General features: G+C 43.1%; 1 protein-coding gene across 1 annotated transcript; it reads left to right on the forward strand.

Moving 5' to 3' along the window:
* The first annotated feature begins 6,050 nt into the window (after positions 1–6,050).
* On the forward strand, positions 6,051–22,860 carry LOC118401081 (zinc finger protein 318-like). Its single transcript, XM_035798298.2, has 10 exons — positions 6,051–6,534; positions 6,913–7,779; positions 7,967–9,170; positions 11,526–11,608; positions 11,716–11,815; positions 11,929–12,248; positions 15,323–15,505; positions 16,269–16,368; positions 16,779–16,897; positions 17,616–22,860. Exons 1-10 carry the CDS (start codon positions 6,271–6,273, stop codon positions 19,575–19,577), a joined length of 5,202 nt encoding a protein of 1,733 aa, XP_035654191.1. The 5' UTR covers positions 6,051–6,270; the 3' UTR covers positions 19,578–22,860.
* Positions 22,861–27,211: the final 4,351 nt, after the last annotated feature.

The raw sequence follows: 27,211 nt of genomic DNA on the forward strand, positions 1-27,211 counted from the left end.
GGAATGTGTCATCGCGGCTTGTTAGACAAAAGGGGAAGTGGGGGTCAACTGAGATGAGACACTACAAAGTTGATAATTATAACAATTGAAATGCTAATCCTTTGCACATGAACGCTCACTCATTCGGGAACAATTGCAATCAATATATACACTGCTCAAAAAAATAAAGGGAACACTTAAACAACATAATGTAACTCGAAGTCAATCACACTTCTGTGAAATCAAACTGTCCACTTAGGAAGCAACACTGATTGACAATACATTTCACATGCTGTTGTGCAAATGGAATAGACAACAGGTGGAAATAATAGGCAATTAGCAAGACACCCCCAATAAAGGAGTGGTTCTGCAGGTGACCGACCACAGACCACTTCTCAGTTCCTATGCTTCCTGGCTGATGTTTTGGTCACTTTTGAATGCTGGCAGTGCTTTCACTCTAGTGGTAGCATGAGACTGAGTCCTACGGCAACAACCCAGCAGCAGGACCGCTACCTCCGCCTTTGTGCAAGGAGGAGCACTGCCAGAGCCCTGAAAAATGACCTTCAGCAGGACACAAATGTGCATGTGTCTGCTCAAACGGTCAGAAACAGACTCCATGAGGGTGGTATGAGGGTCCAACGTCCACAGGTGGGGGTTGTGCTTACAGCCCAACACCGTGCAGGACGTTTGGCATTTGCCAGTTTGGCATTTGCTCTTCACAAATGAAAGCAGGTTCACACTGAGCACGTGACAGACGTGACAGAGTCTGGAGACGCCGTGGAGAACGTTCTGCTGCCTGCAACATCCTCCACCGTGACCGGTTTGGCGGTGGGTCAATCATGCTGTGGGGTGGCATTTCTTTGGGGGGCCGCACAGCCCTCCATGTGCTCGCCAGAGGTAGCCTGACTGCCATTAGGTACCGAGATGAGATCCTCAGACCCCTTGTGAGACCATATGCTGGTGCGGTTGGCCCTGGGTTCCTCCTAATGCAAGACAATGCTAGACCTCATGTGTCTGGAGTGTGTCAGCAGTTCCTGCTAGAGGAAGGCATTGATGCTATGGACTGGCCCGCGCGTTCCCCAGACCTGAATCCAATTGAGCACATCTGGGACATCATGTCTCGCTCCATCCACCAACGCCAAGTTGCACCACAGACTGTCCAGGAGTTGGCAGATGCTTTAGTCCAGGTCTGGGAGGAGATCCCTCAGGAGACCATCCGCCACCTCATCAGGAGCATGCCCAGGTGTTGTAGGGAGGTCATACAGGCACGCGGAGGCCACACACACTACTGAGCCTCATTTTGACTTGTTTTAAGGACATTACATCAAAGTTGGATCAGCCTGTAGTGTGGTTTTCCACTTTAATTTTGAGTGTGACTCCAAATCCAGACCTCCACGGGTTGATAAATTTGATTTTTGTGTGATTTTGTTGTCAGCACATTCAACTGTGTAAAGAAAAAAGTATTTAATAAGAATATTATATTCATTCAGATTTAGGATGTGTTATTTTGGTGTTTCCTTTATTTTTTTGAGCAGTGTATATTTACGCTAAGTGTGTCGTCTTGATCGCTGTTGAAAAGTTTGTTTCTGTTGGAGAGTTTCGTCCTCTCTCTCTCCCTCTCTGTCTTGGTTAGAGGGGATAGTTCAGAGTGACATTCATTTGTTATAGAATGAATGTTTCGGCGGTTGTCGTTCTTCGCATTCAATGATACTGAATTCCTAGCTGCAGACTAGTAATTAATATCAAAGACTTGTTCTTATTCTGTCGGTATCGATAGTCTAAGAGTTTTAACCACGTGGTATGGTTAAAAGATTCATCAATGGTCTACAACCTTCATCCTCTCCTAATGGGGAAAAACATGGTCTGGTGATAATTTCTCAAAGTTGGGTTTTATTCGGAATTGCAGAAAAGGGTCTGTCCCAGGATGCCTGACCCTCAGGGGCGGTCCTCTGATTTAGTTCAAATCAAAAGGGAATTATATTTTCCTTCATTAAACAGTCCAAAATCATATTACACAATTTTACAAACAGTATCATACTCACTCATTCATCTTATACAACAATTAGATGTAAACCTCATATCTGAGGCTAGTATATAAACAGAGTTATGGTAATGTGGCCACACCGTCTCCAATGAGCTTCCCCAAGTTGTAACAAACGGACCAGTTCGTAGCTGGATACTTCACCGATCTTTTATATTTTCTCTGGAACATGACATTTGTTCGTACCTAAATATCTGTGAAGTGGAAGAAATTCTGTTGTGCTCTATGAAAATTGACTCTGCCTCTTATACTGTGGGGCCATGTGGCAGGGTCTTTTCAGGAATTTACGACCTCTCTCTGACCACAGCAGCCTAGTTGAAGGAGGCAAGGGGGAGGCAGGGAGAGGGGGATGGGGCTTGCTATACCCAAAGAGGGCAATGTCATGACACATACTTTCAAAGTTGTGGCAAAATGGCTTAAGGACAACAAAGTCAAGGTATTGGAGTGGCCATCACAAAGCCCTGACCTCAATCCAATAGAACATTTGTGGGCAGAACTGAGAAAGCGCGTGCGAGCAAGGAGGCCTACAAACCTGACTCAGTTACACCAGATCTGTCAGGAGGAATGGGCCAATATTCACCCAACTTATTGTGAGAAGCTTGTGGAAGGCTACCTGAAACATTTGACCCACGTTAAACAATTGAAAGGCAATGCTACCAAATACTAAATGAGTGTATGTAAACTTCTGACCCACTGGGAATGTGATGAAAGTAATGAAAGCTGAAATAAATCATTCTCTCTACTATTATTCTGACATTTCACTTTCTTAAAATAAAGTGGTGGTCTAACTGACCTAAGACAGGGAATTTTAATTTGGATTATATGTCAGGAATTGTTAAACTGATTTTAAATGTATTTGGCTAAGGTGTATGTAAACGTCCGACTTCAATTGTGTGTGTTTGGGTAAAATTAAACATTTTGTTTTTTTCTCTAAACTAATGACAACATTTCTCCCAAATTCCAAATATAAATATTATCCTTTAGAGCATTGATTTGTGGAAAATGACAACTGGTCAAAATAACGAAAAACATGCAGTGTTATCAGTCCTTGAATAATGCAATGAAATTAAGTTGATATTTATTTTTAAACAACACAAATACCGATGTTTTAACATAGGAAGAGTTCAAAAATCAATATTTGGTGGAATAACCCTGATTTTCACGCTTTCATGTGTCATGGCACGCTCTCCACCAGTCGTTCACGTTGATGTTGGATGACTTTATGCCACTCCTGGCGCAAAAAAAAGTCAAGCAGCTCGGCTTTGTTTGATGGCTTGTGACCATCCATCTTCCTCTTGATCACATTCCAGAGGTTTTCAATGCGGTTCAGGTCTGGAGATTGGGCTGGCCATGACAGGGTCTAGCAAGTTTTCTTCCAGGACAACCTTGTATGTGGCTTGATTCATGCGTTCTTCACAAAGACAAATCTGCCCGATTCCAGCCTTGCTGAAGCACCCCCAGATCATCACCGATCCTCCACCAAATTTCCCAGTGGGTGCGAGACACTGTGGCTTGTAGGCCTCTCCAGGTCTCGCACTCACTGTGAAATTTGGTGGAGGATCTCCAGGTCTCGCACCACCCACTGTGGAATTTGGTGGAGGATCAGTGATGAACTGGGGGTGCTTCAGCCTTATTCTAAAATTGATTAAATACACTTTTTTCCTCAATCTGCACACAATACCCCATAATGAAAAATGTTGTTTCATGCATTTTTGCAAATGTAAGTCCACCTGTGGTAAATTCAATTGATTGGACATGATTTGGAAAGGCACACACCTGTCTATAAGGTCCCACAGTTGACAGTGCATGTCTGAGTAAAAACCAAGCCATGAGGTCAAAGGAATTGTCAGTAGAGCTCCGAGATAGGATTGTGTTGAGGCACAGATCTGAGGAAGGGTACAAAAAAAATCTGCAGCATTGAAGGTCCCCAAGAACACAGCGGCCTCCATCATTCTTAAATGGAAGAAGTTTGGAACCCCAAAGACTTTTCCTAGAGCTGCTCGCCCGGCCAAACTCAGCAAATGATGGAGAAGGTCCTTGGTCAGGGAGGTGACCAAGAACCCAATGGTAACTCTGACAGAGCTCCAGAGTTCCTCTGTGGAGATGGGAGAACCTTCCAGAAGGACAATCATCTCTGCAGCACTCCACCAATCAGGGCTTTATCGTAGGGTGGTCAGACAGAAGGCACTCATCAGTAAAAGGCACATGACAGCCCTCTTGGAGTTTGCCAAAAGGCACCTAAAGACTCTCAGACCATGAGAAAGAAGATTATCTGGTCTGATGAAACAAAGATTGAACTCTTTGGCCTGAATGCCAAGCGTCACGTCTGGAGTAAACCTGGCACCATCCCTACGGTGAAGCATGGTGGTGGGAGCATCATGCTTTAGGGATGTTTTTTCAGTGGCAGGGACTGGGAAACTATTCAGGATCGAGGGAAAGATGAACGGAGTAAAGTACAGAGAGATCCTTGATCAAAATCTGCTCCATATCGCTCAGGACCTCACACTGGGACAAAGGTTCATCTTCCAATAGTACAGCGACCCTAAGCAAACTTCCAAGACAATGCAGGAGTGGCTTCGGGACAAGTCTCTGAATGTCCTTGAGTGGCCCAGCCAGAGCCCGGACTTGAACCTGGTCGAACATCTCTGGAGAGACCTGAAAAGAGCTGTGCAGTGACGCTCCCCATCCAACCTGACAGAGCTTGAGAGGTTCTACAGAGAGGAATGGGAGAAACTTCCCAAATACAGGTGTGCCAAGGTTGTGGCATTATACCCAAGATGACTTAAGGCTGTAATCGCTGCCAAAGGTGCAGATCCTTTACAAAGTACTGAGTAAAGGGTCTGCATAACAATGTAAATGTAATATTTCAGTTTTAACACATTTTCAAACATTTCTAAAAAACTATTTTTGCTTTGTCATTATTTTGTGTAGATTGATGAGGGGGAAAAAAACAATTGAATACATTTTAGAATAAGGCTGTAATGTAACAAAATGTGGATTAAGTCAATGGGTCTGAATACTTTTCGAACGCACTGTATATTTTAATTTGGAAAATGTTCTCTAACTTTCTTTAACTTTGAAAATATGGAGTAAGTTGTGTAGATAGATCTGTATGGGTAACACATCAAATTCATTTTTAGGCAGAAAAATGTGAGAGAAAAAAGTTCAAGCGGGTGTAGACTTTCTATAGGCACCGTACTCAAATTAATTGCCATAAAAAAATGTACCCATTATTTTACCAGGTAAATGAACTGAGAACACATTCTCATTTACAGCAATGACCTGGGGAATAGTTACAGGGGAGAGGAAGGGGGAGGAATGAGCCAATTGTAAACTGGAGATGATTAGGTGGCCATGATGGTATGAAGGCCAGATTAGGAATTTAGCCAAGACACCAGGGTTACCACCCCCTACTCTTACAATAAGTGCCATGGGAACTTTACTGACCAAGAGTCAGGACACCTGTTTAATGTCCCATCCGAAAGACAGCACCCTACACAGGGCAATGTCTCCAATAACTTCCCTGGGATATTGGGATAATTTTTTAGACCAGAGTAAAGGGTTCCTCCAACTGGCCCCCCAACACCACTTCCAGCCGCATCTGGTCTCCCATCCAGGGACTGACCAGGACCAACCCTGCTAAACTAGCTTCAGAAGCAAGCCAGTTAGACAACAGTTAGAGGTTTTTATGATTACACAAATAGAATACAACTCAAACCAAGTATTTTCATTTTAAACAAAAATGTTACCCCTTTCCAGGCAAAAATAGAAACGTCTTACTTGCTTGTATCAATTTGTCTGGGTTTACATTAGACGCATATTATTCAGACCAATGCAATGAGGTGTAGAGATATTGAGATGGATTTGGGGCCTGTTATTTTACGGGCGATGGATGGAATTAGTATGGCTCTTGCTATTTTCTTAGTAGTACGGGATTGGGTAGGAGGATTTACAGTATGTAAACCTTTTTCAAACACACACTTCGGCACGGTAGGTGGCGGCATGCATCTTTCACGTTGTTTTGCCGACCGCCAGTAATACCAAAGAAGAAGGTTCAAGCAGGCCGGAAATCACAACAAATTGAGCGCTGAGTTGTTCGTTGAACACTCAAATTCAAATAGCTACATGGTAGCTTGCATTTGTTATCACCAACTGCAGACTGTAAGTAATAAAAAAAGTAAATGTGCATGAAATCAGTGCGGTAGCAAGTAGCTGTAATTGATAGAAAGGGGCCAATTTAACAGTGAAATATGTATCGTGGTCGGCCTCTTCCACCTCGAGGAGGGTACCCGCAGCAGTGCGAGGGCCGTGGTCCTACTCCTGTCCGGCCTTATCCTGAGCCACCGTTTAGAGAAGAAAGAGGCAGGCCCAGACCTCCTTTTCAGGGTTACCATGACGGACCTCCAGACCCGTACAGGCGTTCTCCACCGCTCAGGAGGTATCCTTCTCCCGGTTCAGTAAGTCACAGAGGTCCAGGGGGTGAATATTGGGGCAGCGGCCCTCCCCCAAGAGAAGTAAGTGCGATAATTAAGTGCGGGATACTGTCTACCCGACTAGTCTGCCACTATCTAATTACATTGGTAAATGTAGCTTTTTTTAAAAATCGTGCGTGTTGTCTGTTTACATAGCGCATTGGTTAGCTAGCTAACTAGGCTAGTTATCATTACTATTTGTCACTGTTTATTGTTAACCAGCTACAAGCGCAGGTGCAATTTTTATTTACAGTGGAACTGGAAGTTGCCCTGTCCCTTGCATTGGCTCCTATTTCCTTTTCACTGGAACAATGCATTAATTTGCTCTGTCTTAAAACTTCAAAATCCTGTCAAACTATTTATTGTAATGAAACTGATTACAGTTAAGGGATTTGATTACAAATCTGTTTCTGTCAATAGAGCTCTCATTCTTCTCCCCGTGGTGGCATCCCCACAGACCACAGTCTGGTAATCACTGTGGGCAATGAATTGACTGGACCACCTGGGGCAGGGCTACCCTCAAGAGACTACCCTCCTTACCTGCCAAAGAGGTCCAGTTACGATGGCCCTGACGACCGTGGCCCCAGGAGGCAGAGTCCCAGCAGAGGGAGAAGCCGACATCGTAGTCGCAGCCCGGGAATCAGGGGACGGAGCAAGAGCCGTCCTCGTAGTCGCAGCCCTACAATGGGGGGACAGAGTAAAAGCCGTGCCAGAACTCGCAGCCCTGCATTGGGGGGACGGAGTAAAAGCCGTGCCAGAACTCGCAGCCCTGCATTGGGGAGACGGAGTAAAAGCCGTGCCAGAACTCGCAGCCCTGCAATGGTAGGACGGAGTAAAAGCGTTACTCAAAGCCACAGCCCTGAATTGAGGGGACAGGGCAAAAGCCTTACTCAAAGCCGCAGCCCTGAATTGGGGGGACAGAGTAAAAGCCGGGCCCGAAGCCGCAGCCCTGAAATGGGGGGACAGAGCAAGAGCCGTCCGCCAAGCAGGTCCCGAAGCAGGAGCGGGAGTCGTGGCCAGAGCTATGGACAGGCCCGCAGTATAAGCAGAGCAAAGAGTGTTGGTCCACACAGGAGTAGGAGCCGCAGTGTCAGTACCAGCAGTAGTAGCAGTAGCAGCAGCAGCAGGAGCAGCAAAGGAGGCGTTAATAAGATAAAGAAGATGAGCAGGTTCAAGGAGCTGGAGTTGGCCCGTCGCCACAAAGAGATGGAAGACATGAACATGCCCACAAAGTCCATCCTGAAGAGGCGCATGGACTCGGAGACTGACTCCCCCCCATTTGTGCAGGTAGGGGACATATGCCATTTTATTACTGTGTTAAATTAATGATGTAGTATATAGCTGTGTCGTGTATTACCGATCTTCATACTCATTCTAACCCTGTCATCCCACAATTACCTTTTTTCTTTTATCTAAATGATTATCATGATTAATTTGTTCAACATATATTGTTCTTTTGTTTTTTGTTTTGCAGAACAGTGATTCTCCAAGAGTTACCCCTGGTGCTGAGGCAGAGCGTCTCCTCTCAGCTATGAAAGGCATGGACCCTAACATGTTGGCCACCATGCTGGGAGAACTGAGAGATGACCCACGCATGGCCCAGGGCAGACTTGATCCCAGTGGGATTGCAGGGATCCTTGGCTTGTTGGGAGATGCATCTGCACTGCAAGAGGAGAAAAGGAAGAGGGTACCAGACATTGATGATGAGGAGAAGTTCCTTTATGGCGATGAAGATTATCTAGAGAAGGGCAGGTCTCAGACTCCAGCAGGAGTTCCCCGTCAACAACACAGTCTGTCAGAGCTCTATGGTGATATTATGAGTGAGCCGGCAAGCTATGGCGCCTCACAGCACCTAGAGGCCCATCCTGGTATTGTCGATCAGAGAAGCTCTCGTCAGCAACAGGTGGACATGAGGTATCAGCATCAAAGCAGGTCCTCTGCCACCCCTGACCATAATATCAAGGTTGAAGAGCCTAATGACTACCCACTAGGAACAGGACCACTGGACGGGAAGGAGAAGCAAGACGTGGAGGAGTACGAGAAGATCCAGGACCTCCTCAAAACCATTGGGCTGGATCTGGGGGTGACGGAGATCAGCAAGATGGCTGCCAGGACTCAGGAGCGTCTGCATGGAAAGAGGCCCCCTCCGAATCCCCCTTGTCCTGGGAGGAGGCGGAGTCACCGTGACTCTTCAAGAAGCTCAGGCAGGAGCAGGGGCATGCATAATAGCCACAGTGGAAGCAGCTCCAGCAGTGGTAGCAGTCGTAGCGAAAGCAACAGCCCGAGTCGTAGCAGGAGCCTAAGCAGCAGCCTTGATAACAGAAGGAGCCAGAAGAAGTCACCCCCATCTGACAGACGCAGCACCCATGGGAAGACTCGAGGCAGCGGAGAGGTGAAGACTGAAACTACTCCAGTGACACCCACCCACCCATCTATCTCGATTCCTGCCTACGCCCAAGCCCAGTCACATGGTCTGGTACCACCCAACTATCCACCTCATGGCTTTGGGCAGTATGGGAACTGGCCGTACATGCCCCAACAGTGGCCGATGTACCCACCTCCATCTATGGGCATGCTTCCTCAATCTCCCATTGAAGATTTTCCGAAAGCCCCGCCATTTGACAGACCATACTTGAATGTCATCCAGCCAGAGTTACACCAGGGGGGTGAAAGAAAAGGTGAGAACAAACCATTGAATAAGTGGATGTTTAATTACTTGTTCATTCCTCTTCAATAAATACATTTGGTTGGTGATCAATGAAACTGCAGCACGTACAGTGCTTTCGGAAAGTATTCAGACCCCTTCTCTTTCCCCACATTTTGTTATGTTACAGCCTTATTCGTTTGTTATGTTACAGCCTTATTCTAAAACAGATTAAATCAAAGCATGTTCCTCATCAATCTACACACAATACTTTGGGCACTGCCCACAATAACATAGCGAAAACAGTTTTTTTAACATGTTTTCATTCTCCCCAATTTTGTGGTAACCAATTGGTGGTAGTTAGTCTTGTCCCATTGCTGAAACTCCCGTACGGACTCGGGAGAGGCGAAGGTCTAGAGCCTTGCATCCTCTGAAACACAACCCAACCAAGCCGCACTGCTTCTTGACACAATGTCTTCTTAATCCGAAAGCCAGCCACACCATTGTGTCAGAGGAAACACTGTACACCTGGTGACCGTGTCAGTGTGTATTGCTCCCGGCCCGCCACAGGAGTCGCTAGTGCGTGATGGGACAAGAACATCCCTGCTGGCCAAACCCTGCGACAGAGCCTGGAATCGAACCAGGATCTCTAGTGGCACAGCTAGCACTGCGATGCAGTGCCTTAGAACCTCTGTGCCACTCGGGAGGCCCCTTTTTAGACAGATGTATTGATAATAAAAACAGAACTACCTTATTGTCATAACTATTCAGACCCTTTGCTACAAGACTTTGTGTCCATTGAGTCCACCTGTGGTAAATTTAATTGATTGGACATGATTTAGAAAGGTACACACCTGTCCAGATAAGATCCCATAGTTGACAGTGCATGTCAGAGCAAAAACCAAGCCACGAGGTCGAAGAAATTGTCCGTAGAGCTCCTAGACAGGATTGTGTTGAGGCACAGATCTGGGGAAGGGTACCAAAACATTTCTGCAGCATTGAAGGTCCCCAAGAACACAGTGGCCTCCATCATTTATAAATGGAAGAAGTTTGGAACCACCAAGACTCTTCCTAGAGCTGGCCAAACTGGGCAATCGAGGAAGAAGGGTCTTGGTCAGGGAGGTGACCAAGAACCCGATGGTTACTCTGACCAAGCTCCAGAGTTCCTCTGTGGAGATAGGAGAACCTTCCAGAAGGACAACCATCTCTGCAGCATTCCACCAATCAGGCCTTTATGGTAGTGGCACATGAGAGCCCGCCTAGAGTTTGCCAAAAGGCACCTAAAGGACTCGCAGACCATGAGAAACACGATTCTTTGATCTGATGAAGATTGAACTCTTTAGCCTGAATATCAAGTGTCACGTCTGGAGGAAACCTGGAACCATCCCTACTGTAAAGCATGGTGGTGGCAGAAGCATGCTGTGTGGGATGTTTTTCAACTGCAGGGACTGGGAGACTAGTCAGGATCAAGGGAAAGATGAACGGAGCAAAGAATAGAGAGATCCTTGATGGAAACCTGCTCCAGAGTGCTCAGTACCTCAGACTGGGGTGAAGGTTCACCTTCCAACAAGACAACGATCCCAAGCACACAGCCAAGACAATGCAGGAGTGGCTTCGGGACAAATCTTGAGTGGCCCAGCCAAAGCCCAGACTTGAACCTGATCGAACACAAGCATTTCACTACACTCGCATTAACATCTGCTAACCATTGGCGGCAGCGTAGCCTAGTGGTTAGAGCGTTGGACTAGTAACCGGAAGGTTGCGAGTTCAAACCCCCGAGCTGACAAGGTACAAATCTGTCGTTCTGCCCCTGAACAGGCAGTTAACCCACTGTTCCCAGGCCGTCATTGAAAATAAGAATGTGTTCTTAACTGACTTGCCTGGTTAAATAAAGGTTTAAAGAAAAAAAGAAAAGTATATGTGACAAATACATTTTATTTTATTTGACATCTCTGGAGAGACTTGAAAATAACTGTGCAGCAATACTCCCCATCCAACCTGACAGAGCTTGAGAGGATCTGCAGAGAAGAATGGCAGAAACTCCAAATACAGGTGTGCCAAGCTTGTAGCGTCATATCCAAGAAGACTCAAGGCTGTAATCACTGCCAAAGGTGCTTCAACAAAGTACTGAGTACAGGGTCTGAATACTTATGTGAATGTGATATTTAATTTACATTTATTTGAATACATTTGCAAAAAGTTCTAAACCTGTTTTTGCTTTGTCATAATGGGGGAATTTGTCGATTGATGAGAAAAAAAGTCATCTTAGAATAGGGCTGTAATGTAACAATGTGAAAAGTCAAGTGGTCTGAATACATTCTGAAAATACTGTAAGCTGTAGTTTTAATCATGTAACTCTTGTCTAATTTTGTACATTATTCCTGTATAGCATCATCAAAGATGGCCGCTCAGGATAATGTCAAGGACAGGAGGGTTTTAGAAGAGAGAAATAATGAAAGCCAAAAACAAAAGGTGGAGTATTCAGCTATCCACTTAAATTCAAATGAAGCCTACAGTATTGTCATATGATGCTGTTTTGGCATACACTAGTTCTCTAATGATTCTCCTGCATTCTGTAGGTTCTTGAAGAACGTGAAAAACTGAGAAGAGACCGAGACATCCGCATGAAGAAGAAAGATTATCTCATGAAGGAACTGGAGAGATTGCGAAAACAGCAAGGTACTTCAATCATCTCAAAGCCTTTTCTATATTTGTTAATTACATTTAAAAATACAAATTTATTCAGAAGGTTGTTGCACAGTTGGATACATTTTTCATTGTTGACTTTGTAGGGGAACTGCTGCGCAAAAAGCGTCGTGAAAAGGATGGCCATAAGGACCCGTTACTGTCAGAGATCAGTCGGCTCCAGGAAGAGGTCATGTCTCAGATTGCTGTGCTCCGCAACGAGCACGAGGTAGCAGAGAAGAAACGATGCGAGCTTGACAAAGTGGCTCTTATTCTCGGTCTACAACCAACTGACAAGCCCCGGCGAGAGGGTAGGGCTTCTGGAGACCTTGAGCATCCAACACACCCACCACCTCCAGACAAGGAGAAGAAACAGGAGCGCGCTCGCAGCCGAGAGGTATCACCTGGGGTCCAGGCCTCTGTCAAGGTAGAATTTCCGTAAGCTGCTCCAGGCACAAGCCAGAGAGCTGAAGTACTGGTAAAACCTTAGAAAAACATGTATATTATTGCTGCAGAAATGTAATTATTCTGCAGAAATTGACAGGTCAACGTTGCTTTATTTCATGATATGAGTCTAAATGACATAAGTAACTATTCAAAAGGTACGGTTTTGATTTAAATGTATACTTGCCCTTGTCTGATTCATTAAATACCAGTAAGCCGTAATTGTGCTACATGACCAAAAGTATGTGGACACCTCGTTGAACATCTTATTCCAAAATCATGGGCATTCATATGGAGTTGGTCCCCCTTTTGCTGCTATAACAACCTCCACTCTTCTGGGATGGCTTTCCACTAGATGTTGGAACATTGATGCGGGGACTTGGTTCCATTCAGCCACAAGCATTAGTGAGGTTGGTCACTGATGATGGTCAATTAGGCCTGACTCGCAGTTGGTGTTCCAATTCATCACAAATATGTTCGACGGGGTTGAGGTCAGGGCTCTGCAGGCCAGTCAAGTTCATCCACACCAATCTTGACAAACCATTTCTGTATGGACCTCGCTTTGTGCATGGGGGCATTATCATGCTGAAACAGGAAAGGGCCTTCCCCAAACTGTTGGCCCAAAGTTGGAAGCACAGAGTCATCTAGAATGTCATTGTATGCTAAGATTAAGATTTCACTGGAACTAAGGGGCCTAGCCCAAATCATTAACAGCCTCAGACCATTATTCCTCCTCCACCAAACTTTACAGTGGGCACTAAACATTGAGGCAGGTTGCGTTCTCCTGGCATCTGCCAAACCCATATTTGTCTGTCGAACTGCCAGATGGTGAAGTGTGATTCATCACTCCAGAGAACGAGTTTCCACTGCTCCCGAGTCCAATGGTGTCGAGCTTTACACCACTCCAGCTGACGCTTGGCATTGTGCATGGTGATCTTAGGCCATGGAAACCCATTTCATGAAGCTGCTGACGAACAGTTATTTAGCCAGCAGCATACCACCCTGCATACCACTGCTGGCTTGCTTCTGAAGCTAAGCAGGGTTGGTTCTGGTCAGTTCCTGGATGGGAGACCAGATGCTGCTGGAAGTGGTGTTGGAGGGCCAGTAGGAGGCACTCTTTCCTCTGGTCTAAAAAAATATCCCAATGCCCTGTGTAGGGTGCTGTCTTTCGGCTGGGATGTCCTGACTCTCTGAGGTCATTTAAGATCCCATGGCACTTATGGTAAGAGTAGTGGTGTTAACCCTGGTGTCCTGGCTAAATTCCCAATCTGGCCCTCAAACCATCACGGTCACCTAATAATCCCCAATTCACAATTGGCTCATTCATCCCCCTCCTCTCCCCTGTAACTATTCCCCAGGTCGTTGCTGCAAATGAGAACGTGTTCTCAATCAATTTACCTGGTAAAATAACGGATGTAAAAAAATGTTTTGCTGACGTTGCTTCCAGAGGCAGTTTGGACCTCGGTAGTGAGTGTTGCAACTGAGGACAGAGCTTGTGTGGCCTACCACTTTGCGGCTGAGTAGTTGTTGCTCCTAGACTTTTCCACTTCACAATAGCAGCACATACAGTTGGTTGGGGTATCTCTAGCAGGGCAGAAGTTTTATGAACTGACTAGTTGGAAAGGTAGCATCCTATGACAGTGCCACGTTGAAAGTCATTGAGCTCTTAAGTTTGTCCATTCGACTGCCAATGTTTGTCTATGGCAATGTCATGTCTGTGTGCTCAATTTTCTACACCTGCTAGGAACGGGTGTGGCTGAAATAGCCGAATCCTCTAATTTGAAGGGTGTCCACGTACTTTTGTATATAAAGTGTACTTTGAATACCTGGAATTCAGCCTTTTGCTTATACATCATATATGGGGTTAAACAATGTGTGGTGCACATACTGCTCAGGCTTACCTGGACAGACCGTGTGCTATGTCATCTGTTGGTGTTGTCCAAGGGGCAGAGTTTGACTCCTCGGTTTAAAAGTTCCCTCTTTGTATGCCAATGTCTGACCCAACTAATCTCAAATCAGGTCTACAAATGCATGCACGTTTACAAATGATCGTGTTTTAAACCTGCAACTTATGTGGAAACCTGTTCAGTTTCATATGGCAAACAGTTGTGATTAAGGGTTACATCTTCTCTGATGTCTCACCCTACAATTTACAATATTTTTCAGAGCTCACAGTATTTGTTTATGAAAGACCACCACCATGTCAAACTTTTTCTCTGAAAGAGTTTCTGGAGATGCCACAGTCAGGTAAGATGTTTGTTGGAAGCTTGGATATAGGGTATTTACTTTCATGGATTGAAAGATGAACATCATTCCTTGTAATTTAACTGTCATTTCATAAGAGCATTTTCACCATCAACATGTAGGCTAGCTAGGAGATCAGCGATTAGTTGGGATGAATACTTTGCATACAGAGAGGGATCCCAATAATGTGGACTGTTTTAATCCTTTCCACTGGACCAAATTATTTCTAATTTGTTAATAGGGTGATGGTGTATCTCTAATTTATTAGAACACTTAAACATGGGTATTCAATTAAAATAATTGTTATTGGATATGTAACATTTGAAGATGAGAATACACGAAAGTCAAATGGATCTCATTGGAAACTCAACTCTGAATTGTAGCTGTTTTGTTGCGAGGAGTAAATCTCCTGAAATCTCCTATTTGATGTTTTTCCACTCATGGTCTCTGAACAGCACTCATCGAGCACTCATTTCTCACAACTTTTTTGCTCAACTCACAGATCAGTATTTAAAATGTAATTTTGACCATTAATTGGAGGAGATAAGCGTACAAGAATATGACAATGCGAGTCAAATATTAGCCTTAAAAACAGGATTCTCTGACATAACCTGAGTAACTCCCTCAAGGCTGGAACACAGATCTCCTATGTTGTCAAGGTGAGCGTTTTTGAAATTTCAATGTTTGGGGAACATCGTAAAATTCTCTTTGTGTTTTGTCGTTTTAATACCGTGTTTCAGTATTTTTTTTGCCTGCTTCCTCTAGGCTTATTTAGCTCTTTTGCTGACTTGTGTAACTTCTGTTCTTCATTAGGCAGCATCATTGTCCTTAAGAGCCTCTACTAAGAAATCCCCAGCCAGTACCCAGCCTCCTGAGCATCCAGCAGACCTGTTTGAATACTATGACGCTGGGAACCACTGGTGCAAAAGCTGCAATGTCACTTGTGGTTCCATGTTCGATTTTTTCACACACTTGCACAGCAAATCGCACCGAAAGGTTTGTGTACCATTTATAGTATGTTCCAATAAGACTCCAGCTCCAGCAGTTCCGGAGTCTTGCTGTGGAACTTGTCACATAACGTACAGACTACAGAGAACAACCAAAAGGCTACGCAATAAAGAAATGTGTTAGCTAGACAGTGTTGCTTAATGTACAAGTCTTTAATAATACATTTGTGATTGAGTGGTCAGGTAGCCGTGCTGTTCATGCCTTTACCAGCTCAGCTGGAGCTCAAGGTAATCAATTAAATTGCATGGCCGGAACTAATATTTAATAATGAATTATGACCTAGCATTGTGTCACTTCAGGTCATCCTGTCTAGCTAGCTAGATAGTGAAGTTTACATTTAACTTAATAATTAAATTGCTATCTATTAAACACTTGGATGGACACATCTCTTTACAGGCCCTGTTAGCTATGAAGTCCGCTAGCTAGCTAGTTAGCTACCTTTCTAATGAACGCAGCAGACTCCTGAATGTGATGTGGAAAGCCTATTGGCTGTTCTCAGCAAGGATTCTTGTGCTCTCTGCTAAGGACTTATTGGCTGCAGCTGGACCCTTCTTGGTTGTTCAGTCAGTGACTTGAAGAGCTTTTGTTTACTATCATGAAATTGAGGTCTCATGTTTTTGTTCTTTGTCCCCATATCTGGTTGAATTTCCTTTACCTTTCCAACGTGGCATTTTTTTGTTTTTTGAATTGTGCAGTCTTGTATCTTTACAGCAAATTGTTTATGCATTCTTTTTTCATTGGCACTGTGCAGACTCAGGATCCTTACAATCGACCATGGACGTCAAGTTCCTCCAACAATGAGATTAATAAGATTTACTCTTCAGGGGAGAAAATGACTAAACCTGCTAAAGGTACAAACTTGAATTTCTGTTTTTATACATTTCCCTTTTTCTAAATATTTGTAATGTACTGTTAAATGTTGTTAGCAATCTTTTACTTTTAGGCTCTTTGTGCTGGATCACTGCCACAGTTTGCAGTCACTGAATACAAAACTATGCATAAGAAGTAAGAAATAAACATTGATTTCTATATGCAATGTAAAGGGGGTCATTTTGGGCAACCGTTAGTCAATTACAAATGTTGATGTTTATATGTCCATGTTTACTGAATGTACTTATACTCTCCAAGTAACGGACCTACATTTTATAACAATCTACTTTTATAACAGGTTCTTCCATGGAGAGCACATTAAAGGTAATAATCAATGATTGTTTCCTGTGACCATTAGGTATTTTTAAAAACCTCTCTCTTTTTCTCATAGGATCTGAGTTTTTGGTGCCTGTGAGGGGATATTATTGCCAGCTGTGCGAGGAGTTTTACGGGGATGCAATTTGTGCTGAAGATCATGCCACGAGTCATACTCACAATGAGAAATACAAGGTAGGCCATTACTAGTTGGGAGTAGGATATTATTTCACTAGGGCTACATTAAGGATGTTTACACATTTGAAATTCGGAAACCTGGTTCGGTTTCCTGCTGCATTTTGTTATTGCTTTGTGCACACAGTAGTCTTTTGTCTACTTTACAGGCCTGTGATCAAATAGTATCTGAAATGTTTAAAAGGAGCTTGCCTGGTGCAATAGAAATCATAAAATAGTACCTCATTTGACACCCCAGGCAGGCTCAAGCAAAGTATTTAAAATACTATTTGAACCCTGGTCTGCTACTTTGGATAGCTTAGACATGTATCATTGTGTAATTTAGGTGAACTACGTCTTCCTACAGTAGAGGTTGCAACACAAGTTTAAGTATGTTCACTTAGCCACTGTCACCAACTGCTAATTTAAGCATTTTCTAAAATAATTTAAAGTCTAAAGTTCAATGACTTGGTTTGAATTTATGAGATGATTTGGGCATGAAATTTCATACATGCTAATATTGGGTACATTGATTAACGTTGGTTTTTGGTTAGAAAATTCTGTTAGTGTTGGTGGCTAGGTAAACAAACTCATTGTGGATTCCACTCTGTCCTTGTCCATACACTGCCAACAAGGTAAGAACCCTTGGATGAACTGTACCTTTAAGTCTAATTTTAGGGACAGTTTTTATTTTGTATTAACTTTAATGATTTACATATGTGTTTGGTCCTTCTGCTAGAAACAAATGTATGAGTATCCACTCTACGAACAGAGAAGGAACCTGGATCGTCAGGCTGGACTCACGTTGGAAGTTGGTGACAAAAAGCACTCTGAGTTCAAACGCAAACACGAAGAGGAAGAATCCAAAAAGAGCAAAGACAAGGAGGAAGGGAAACATAAACGCAGCAAAAAGGACAAGGGAAAGGACAATGAGAAGTTCAAACACATGGAGAAAGAGGGGAAGGTGAAGCACAGCAAAAAGGAGAAGTACAAATATTACAAGAGGGAGGAGGAGGAGGAAGAGAGGGCCAAGTATAGCAAAAAGGAGGAAGACGAGAAGTCTTTGTACAGCAAGAAAGAGGAGAGATATAAACATAGCAAGGAGGGGGAAGAGTGGCCCAAATACAGTAAGAAGGATGAAGAGCGATACAAGCATAGCGAGGAGGAGGAGTGGTTAAAAAATCGCAGGGAGGAGGAAGAGAGGCCTAGGTCTAACAGGGTAGAGGAGAGACCCAAGTTTAGTTGGAGGCATAATGAGGAGGAGGAAGACCGGTCCAGATATGGTAAGGGGAAAGAACCCAACCCCAAATATAGCAAGAAAGAGGAGGCGAGGTGTAGATCAGAGAGGGAGGATGGGAAACCTAAGAATGAAAAGGAGGAAAGACAATCAAGGAAAGACCAGGGTGAGCATCAAAGGGAAGATGAGAAGTCAGGATCTAGAAAGCAGTCTGAGCCTGAGAAACCCGGTGAGCCTCCCAAAGTGTTCTGTGGGCCTAATCCAGCATTGAGAGCAAAGCTGCGCAAGAAAAGTGAGGAAACAACCAAAGTAGAGCCAAAGGCTCCGTCTGCTTTTGGGAAGTTCAGTTGGAAGAAAAAACTAGAAAATGAGCTTGCGAAGGAGGCCGAGAGAGTGGCTGCTGAGTTCCTGAAGGAAGATGAGGCAGATGCTGAAGAGGATGACGACCCGGATGCGTTTTCAAAGTCTGTGGCCGCAGCCAAGAGCATTGCTATCAAGCTGTCAGGGAAGACAGTCATCCCCCCAACTAACACATGGGTACCCTTCAACTCTGGGAAAATACGCCCAAACCTTCCTGCTCCCTCCGTGGTCCTGAGAAAGCCCTCCGGACTTGGGCCCTGGGTCTATGCTAAACCGGCCCCTCTCAACACCTTCCCCTCTATCAAACCACCCGGTGCCAGTGGAGAGACGCCTCTGCCTGTCATACAGAACCAGCCTATAAAGGACCCTGTACTGGCAGCAGACATAATTTCCAAGGCGTTCTGTGGTGAGGAATTGGAGTCAGCAGATGGCACCTGGAAGCCAGGTCCCGATTTTACACCAGACAAAAAGAAAGCTTCCACAATGGAGTCTGTTAGTCAAGCCCCCACGTCCACTCCTTCAGCAGTGATATCGGAGTTCAAGACTCCCCTGCCTCCCCCGCCTGTCCTGATAATGATGACCATGGAGTCAGATGTATCTGCACCAGGAGTCCCTGAGAGTGAGCAGAATGTCCCAGTGATGGTCATACCCCCTCCTTTCATGCAGAGACCCCCAAGTGAGGTGATGAAGAAATCAGAAAAACCGAAGTCTAGCCTAGCTGCCGCAAAAGCACAAGATTTATTTGACATATTTTATAGCAGCAGTACCACATCCAGCACTGCCATGTCCACTAAAGCAGTCATAGAGTCCAAAGCTGCTTCGAATTACTTAAAGAACAGCGAAACCTTGGAGGCTACGGCCCCACAAATAGAGCAAATCCAACCTGAGCTCCCAGCTCTTGACAACAGTAACACCATTGAAACTGACACAAAGGAGTCAATGGAGACTGAACGTGGGTCTGACCCACAGCCCAAGGAAGATGCGCCTGAGAATGCCCCCATACAATTGGATAACCCATCAGATACTCTGGGTATCTCAACAGAGACCCTGGATCTCCCAACAGAAGTGCTGGGCTTAGATCTGTTTGATTTAAATTTTGATTAACAGATCCCACTAGAACGCAGGCCATTGGAGGGTGGGTATTTTAGGTAGTTGATGGGATTAGGGTGTACATTCGAGGGGAACAAATAGTAACCAACACATCCCTCTGATTAGAAAACTAAGCCCTGTTGCCTTGGGCAGGTTGATGTTTATTGTCATGAATCTTGCCCTGGAGGCAGAACTGAGTGATTTCCGTTAGATGGGCCAACTGCAAAGTCATAATTGGCTATATCGTAAAAATGTAAGGTTATATATTATGACTTTGTGGCTGTGCCACCTAGTGACCACTGCAGAGTTGCTTCCAGTAAATAAATCATCACAATAAATGCCAACCTGTGTAATTTAGTGGCCCTAGCAGGCAGCTCGAACTTGAATGGATAAGGAAATGAAACTTCCACTGAAAGATATGAGACATTCTTAAGTGATGAATCTTCAGAAATGTTGAAGCTTGTGCTGCAGATCTTTTTGTGTTGAATAATTTCTTCATTCATCTCAACTTTTCTTTACTTAAGGTAACGTACAGTACCATGCTTATTGATTACTATAGTTTTGTGTGTATCCATGTTCAGCCTCTTAAGCAAGTAGTTATTTTCTCTTTAAATGATTGAATGGTATTTTAATACAGGAACAAGAGAAAAAGTTCAAAGAAAACAGAATTTGGTAAGGTAGTGCAGCATGGACCAAAATATCTGAACAATGTTTTCTTTTACAATTGTGCCATGTAATATCTATCACTCTTTACAGCACCCTCCAGAAAAGAAGATGTGGATATATATATATATATATACACTCATGAACATAACCTTGGAATTGTTGCTCCTTTTTTACATTTTTTAAAACTTTCCATTGGTTCACTGACAATACTATGCGCAATTCTATTCTGTGTTAGTTAGTGAAAATAATCAAACTGGTTGTCCCTTTTAACTGTTGTTGCTAAAGTAGAATTCAAATAAATGTCAGTGACCACAACATTTTCTCTTATTTCTCAGACCTTGTAGTCGGACCCTGTAACCATAAAGCATCACTATGGTATGCCCCTTGCAGTCGAAAGGAATTCTGAAGAAAAACCTCACTATGAGTGTCTGCAACGGGCAACTCTGAAATGAACAGGACAATGTTAATATACAGTGGCTTAGGAAAGTATTCAGACCCTTTGACTTTTTCTACATTTTGCCTTATTCTAAAATTTATTCTATATATTTTTTTCTCAATCTACACACACTACCCCATAATGACAAAGCAAAAACAGGTTATTAGAAATTTTTGCTAATTTATAAAAAGAAAAAAAAGTGAAATATACATTTACATAAGTATTCAGACCCTCTCCTTTGACAAGCTTGGCACAGTTTCTCCCATTCTTCTCTACAGATCCCCTCAAGCTCTGTCAGGTTGGATGGGGAGCGTTGCTGCACAGCTATTTTCAGGTCTCTCCAGAGATGTTCGATCGGGTTCAAGTCTGGGCTCTGGCTGGGCCACTCAAGGACATTCAGAGACTTGTCCCGAAGCCACTCCTGCGTTGTCTTGGCTGTGTGCTTAGGATCGTTGTCCTGTTGGAAGGTGAACCTTCACCCCAGTCTGAGGTCCTGAGTGCTCTGGAGGAGGTTTTCATCAAAGATCTCTATGTACTTTGCTCTGTTCATCGTTCCCTCGATCCTGACTGGTCTCCCAAGTCCCTGATGCTGAAAAACATCCCCACAGCATGATGCTGCCAGTACCATGCTACACTGTAGGGATGGTGCCAGGTTTCCTCAAGTCGTGAAGCTTGGCATTTGGGCCAAAGAGTTCAATCGTGGTTTCATCAGACCAGAGAATCTTGTTTATCATGGTCTGAGAGTCCTTTAGGTGCCTTTTGGCAAACTCCAAGCAAGCTGTCTTGTGGCTTCCGTCTGGCCACTCTACCATAAATGCCTCATTGGTAGAGTGCTGCAGAGATGGTTGTCCTTCTGGAAGGTTCTCCCATCTCCACAGAGGAACTCTAGAGCTCTGTCAGTGACCATCGGGTTCTTGGTCACCTACCTGACCAAGGCCCTTCTCCCCTGATTGCTCAGTTTGACCAGGCAGCCAGCTCTATAAAGAGTCTTGGTGGTTCCAAACGTCTTCCATTTAAGAAAGATGGAGTCCACTGTGTTCTTGGGGACCTTCAATGCTGCAGAAATGTTTTGATACCCATCCCCAAATCTGGGTCTCGACACAAGCCTGTCTCAGAGCTATACGGACATTTCCTTTGACCTCATGGCTTAGTTTTTGATCGGACATGCAGTGTCAACTGTGGGACCTTTTTAAATAGACAAGTGTGTACCTTTACAAATTATGTCCAATCAATTGCATTTACCCCAAGTGGACTCCAAGTTGTAGCAACACCCCAAGGATGATAAATGGAAACAGGATGCACCTGAGCTCAATTTGGTACCATAGCAAAGGGTCTGAATACTTACATAAGGTTTTTATTTTATATATACATTTGTAAAAATATGTAAACCTGTTTTCGCTTTGTCGTTGTGGGCTAGTGTGTAGATTGCTAAAACAAATAATATTTCATCAATTTTAGAATAAGGCTTTAACCTAACAAAATGTGAAAAGTCAAGGGGTCTGAATAATTTGCAAAGGCACTAAATTAATGATGGACGTCATTGTGTCCAATTAGTCTGACCTGACAGCGATTTCTTTATTTTTCTTAGTTTTTTTCTTCTGCAGAACCTATATAGGTAACATAGCAAAGGTGAGAGCAGTCTAGTTATGCTGTATGCTATTTTAAGAATTATATAATTCTGAGTGCCAGTGATTGGCCTTGATAAGATGTCTGTCAAAAAACATCTAAAGTTTCTACTAAATGTAATTTTCAGCAAAGCCTGCTGGGACATCAGTCTTCACTTCAGAAAAGGTAAGGCCACTTGCATCAAAACAATGAAGATATGATGTTCCTGTAAATGTGCTGTGGAAGGTGGATAGAATTTATGGCAATACAACCTATACATAAAGTGAATTGATGTACTTGCTATGCTAATCCAGGGACAGGATATCAGAGGATGTTGCTGTTCTGTCTCATAATACGGTCTACAATGTCACTGAATTATTCAGCTGTACTGAAATGCCCATTTCTATTCATTTATTACACTGACTGTGTTTCACTCTATCGCCAATGATACCATATGTGAATAATTGCTCATTGTCTGGTCTACGGAAACATGGCCTCAAATGTTTGGTTTATTTACCTGTATGTATTCGATTTAAACCTTGCACAAACCAATGTCATTTCATTTGCCAAATAAAATATTTTGAAGGCAAACCCATTGTCATATTGATAATGTCACGTGTGAAAAAAGGATACTGATCAATGCCAATAACGTGCTTACGAACCTTTTACAAATTAGGCACATTTTGACATCCTTTCCCAAGCACAGACATGTGATTCCTCTTTAGCCCCGAAGGAAGTATGGAACATGTCCCGTAGGTGGTGCTGGTCAAGTGCATTGAGGCTACAGACCCTGAGATCACTTAGCCTTTTACCAGTAGGTTTTCTGACAAGTAAAAGTACATTGTAGTAAGTGGTTACATAAGTTGTGGCTATAGTTTTGTAGGCTGCATAGCTGGCCACGGTCTGAAACCTTGTTTGTGCCTTATTTCCAGTGGTGTGCTGCACAGACATGCACAAATGTCCAACATGCATGCCAAACTTTCCTCATATACAGTACTGGATTACTCTGGTAAACCCTAAATCTTCCTATAGACCCAATATGATTTATAATAAAGGTAATGGATAGTCATAACTTTAATCCTCCATTTCAGAACAACATACTATTCTAGAGATTATGAACTGCAGCTACTATGGATTATTTTCCATTACAGAGCTGCCTGCATACAGTATGTATACTCTGAATCCATGATGACAGTTTATGGAAGATGATTCATGTTTCTTATGACACACAAATACACATACTTTCTAAAGCATTTGGTGAATTTGTTAATGTCTCATTAACTTGTTGAAATCTCTAACTTGACTATAGTTGTATGATGTGTAACACATTGTCAGTAAGTAAAGTTTGTTGTGTTCAAAAGAACGCTACAGAATGTGAGGTGGTTTAAAGCATCCAGCTTTTCTCAGTAGGACTTTTGATTCAGAATATGACAAAACTATTTTATTTGACAATAACAAATTTGTCTTGGATGAAGTGCTTTTATCATGACAGACTTTAGGGTGGCTAAATTCCCCTTGAAATTCCCCTTCCCCTTGAGTATCTCAGCACAAATGGCTTCCAATGCTTTGCAAAGTGATAGTATTTGTATGTCACGAACAACACATCCTAAATAAATTGTCATGATGAATGTTCCCATCAAATACAGTCCCTTCTCTAAGTATTCATACCGTTTGACTTATTCCACATTTTCTTGTGTTACATCCTAAATTAAAAATGTATTAAATATTCAGTACCAGTCAAAAGTTTGGGCACACCTACTCATTAAAGAGTTTTTAATTTTTTTTTTTTTACACATTTCTACATTGTAGAATAATAGTGAAGACATCAAAACTATGAAATAACACATATGGAATCATGTAGTAACCAAGAAAGTGTTAAACAAATCTAAATACATTTGATGACAGCTTTGTACAATCTTGGCATTCTCTCAACCAGCTTCACCTGGAATGCTTTTCTAATAATCTTGAAGGAGTTCCCACATATACTGAGCACTTGTTGGCTGCTTTTCCTTCACTCTGTGGTCCAACTCATCCCAAACCATCTCAATTGGTTTGAGGTCGGGTGATTGTGGAGGCCAGGTCATCTGATGCAGCACTATTTACTCTTCTTCTAGGTCAAATAGCCCTTACACAGCCTGGAGTTGTGTTTTGGGTCATTGACCTGTTGAAAAACAAATGTTAGTCCCACTAAGCCCAAACCAGCTAGGATGGTGTATCACTGCAGAATGCTGTGGTAGCCATGCTGGTTAAGTGTGCCTTGAATTCGAAATAAATCACTAACAGTATCACCAGCAAAGCACCATCACACCATCTCCTCCATGCTTCACGGTGGGAACCACACATGCGGAGATCATCCATTCACCTACTCTGCATCTCAAAAAGACAAAATCTCAAATGTGGACTCATCCGACCAAAGGACTGATTTCCACCAGTCTAATGTCCATTGCTTGTGTTTCTTTGCTCAAGCAAGTCTTGTCTTGTTATTGGTGTCCTTTAGTAGTCTCCTCTGAACAGTTAGTTGATGTTGAGATGAGTCTTGTTACTTGAACTCTATGAAGTACTTATTTGGCCTGCAATTTCTGAGGCTGGTAACTCTAATTAACTTATCCTCTGCAGCAGAGGCAACTCTGGGTCTCCCTTTCCTATGGCGGTCCTCATGAGAGCCCGTTTCATCATAGCACTTGATGGTTTTTGCGACTGTACTTGAAACTTTCAAAGTTCTTGATACTTTCCGTATTGAGTGACCTTCATGTCTGAAAGTAATGACGGACTGTCGTTTCTCTTTGCTTATTTGAGCTGTTCTTGCCATAACATGGACTTGGTCTTTTACCAAATATGGCAATCTTCTGTATACCACCCCCTACCTTGTCACAACACAACCGATTGGCTCAAATGCATTAAGAAGGAAATAATGCCACAATTGAACTTTTAACAAGGCACATGTTAATTGAAATGCATTCCAGGTGACTACCTCATGAAGCTGGTTGAGAGAATGCCAAGAGTGGCTACTTTGAAGATTCTTAAATATAAAATATATTTTGATTTGTTTAACACTTTTTTGGTTACTACATGATTTCATATTTGTTATTTCCTGTTTTGCATGTTATTTTGGCATTAACACGTGTCACGTGTCAAATCAGTTTGCAAACGATGTAAAAAAAATCAAATCATTGAGTTTATAAAGCTGCATGCAACATGGTCTCTTTTTAGGTTTCTTGATTAAGGCAGCTCCAAAATGCAGGTGTTTCAGCCTAGCTCAGTCCTTTCTGTGGTGGTGAGGCAACCAGTGGAAAATACAGAGCGTAGGGGTTGGTAATGTTCTCTAGTTGCGCTGTGATTGGCTCAGTGTTCTGTCATTCATGGGGACACTACGTCTCTGTAAAATCTACGAGGAGAGCTAGAAAATTGAAGACCCTTGGGTACTGCCATAAAGTTACATTAGAAGTGCCCATCCAAGAAGGCTCAAGGTCATTGGCCACAGATAAAATTACGTAAAGTAATGTTATATCTACAGTGGCTTTGATTTGACTGATCATGTCAACATCATACTTTCTCAACCTTAGCTAGCAAGCTAGCAGTCATCATCATGAATCAAGTTGACAATCTACTGGCAAATCCTTTTCAATCCGTCATATAAAGGGAATTTATAGATTAAACGTATCGTTGCTCATCGGCCATTGGACATTACACAACAAGTTGGATATCACAAATTCAACAATGAGTGGTTTGGAAGGAATCAGTGGCTCGGCATTGCAAAGTAATCACTAGCCTTCTACTCAGCAGAGTGGGTGTGTTGTCCAAGTCTGGGTGTAAGGGTATTTTGTCCTAGCTTAAAAGGATAAGCATTCAACATAGGCCATGCTGTCAATCCAGCATGACTTCTTACGTGTTCAAAACAACTCGGAACTGGGAAATCTCAGATAACCGAGCTCCGACTGGGAAAATACGTCTTGAACGGTCATCCAACTCAGAATTCCAAGTTCCAGGCTGCTTTCTAGAGCTCCGACCGGAAGATCACTGACGTCATGATTCAACCTTGTTTTTTTTGTTCCTAGTTGTCTTGAAAGCACCATAAATCCAGAGAATGCCAGACTTTGATGACAAAGTTTGTTGACAAAATTTGCCCACAAAGTCGCCACGCCACCTTCCTGTTCAAATGAGTACAACAAGGTGAGTCTAAAAATGTCTTGTATGCTGCTGCATAAATTATGTAATATGCCATGGGGATGTATTCTGTAGCTAAGAAAGTAATACTAAGTATGTTGTGTAGTAAGCTGTTAGTAGCCCATGTGCCCCACCCTAATAATTTGGTGTCTTATCCCCTCAATTTAGCCTACTGTTCTGACTTGGTAGTGCACATGTAGTCCATAGCATGTTTTAGAGAAAGAGCTTTCATTGTCTCCTTATATGCCCCCTTTATTTATCCTACTGTTCTGACTTGGTGTACAGGGAGAATACTGTAAGAATGGCCCATGATCTGAATTATGTCACTGTACATTTCAAAGTGCTGAACAAGTAGTTAAATTGACGACATCCATCCTAGCTCGCTCATTAATGTCTTAATCGAAATTACGGATTGCCTCATCTGCTTGTTGTCCCCTTATGCCATAGTTTGTACATCTCAATTGTCAGTAGAAACTACATTTGTTTTAAAAAGTCAGCCATATCAGCTATGTTTTTTAGAAAGGCAGTAAATGAGGCTGAATTAACTGTTTCGCTGCCAGACTAGGCTCCGCTGATAGCCAGGTGGAGCAGTGGTAAGGTGTTGTTGGAACTCTGCTCTTGAGACAGCTTTATGTCGGCCCAAACAGTTTGTGGGTTTTCAATTTTATAGTGCAATTAATGTATTGTTTAGTGCTGTGTTGTGTAATGGTTTTGCTGGCATGCATCTAAAACATTTTTGGGGATTTTGCCCCACCAAGATTTAAATGCTAAAATCGCT

This window comes from Oncorhynchus keta, chromosome 2, assembly GCF_023373465.1.
Source record: "Oncorhynchus keta strain PuntledgeMale-10-30-2019 chromosome 2, Oket_V2, whole genome shotgun sequence".
Lineage (NCBI taxonomy): Eukaryota > Metazoa > Chordata > Actinopteri > Salmoniformes > Salmonidae > Oncorhynchus > Oncorhynchus keta.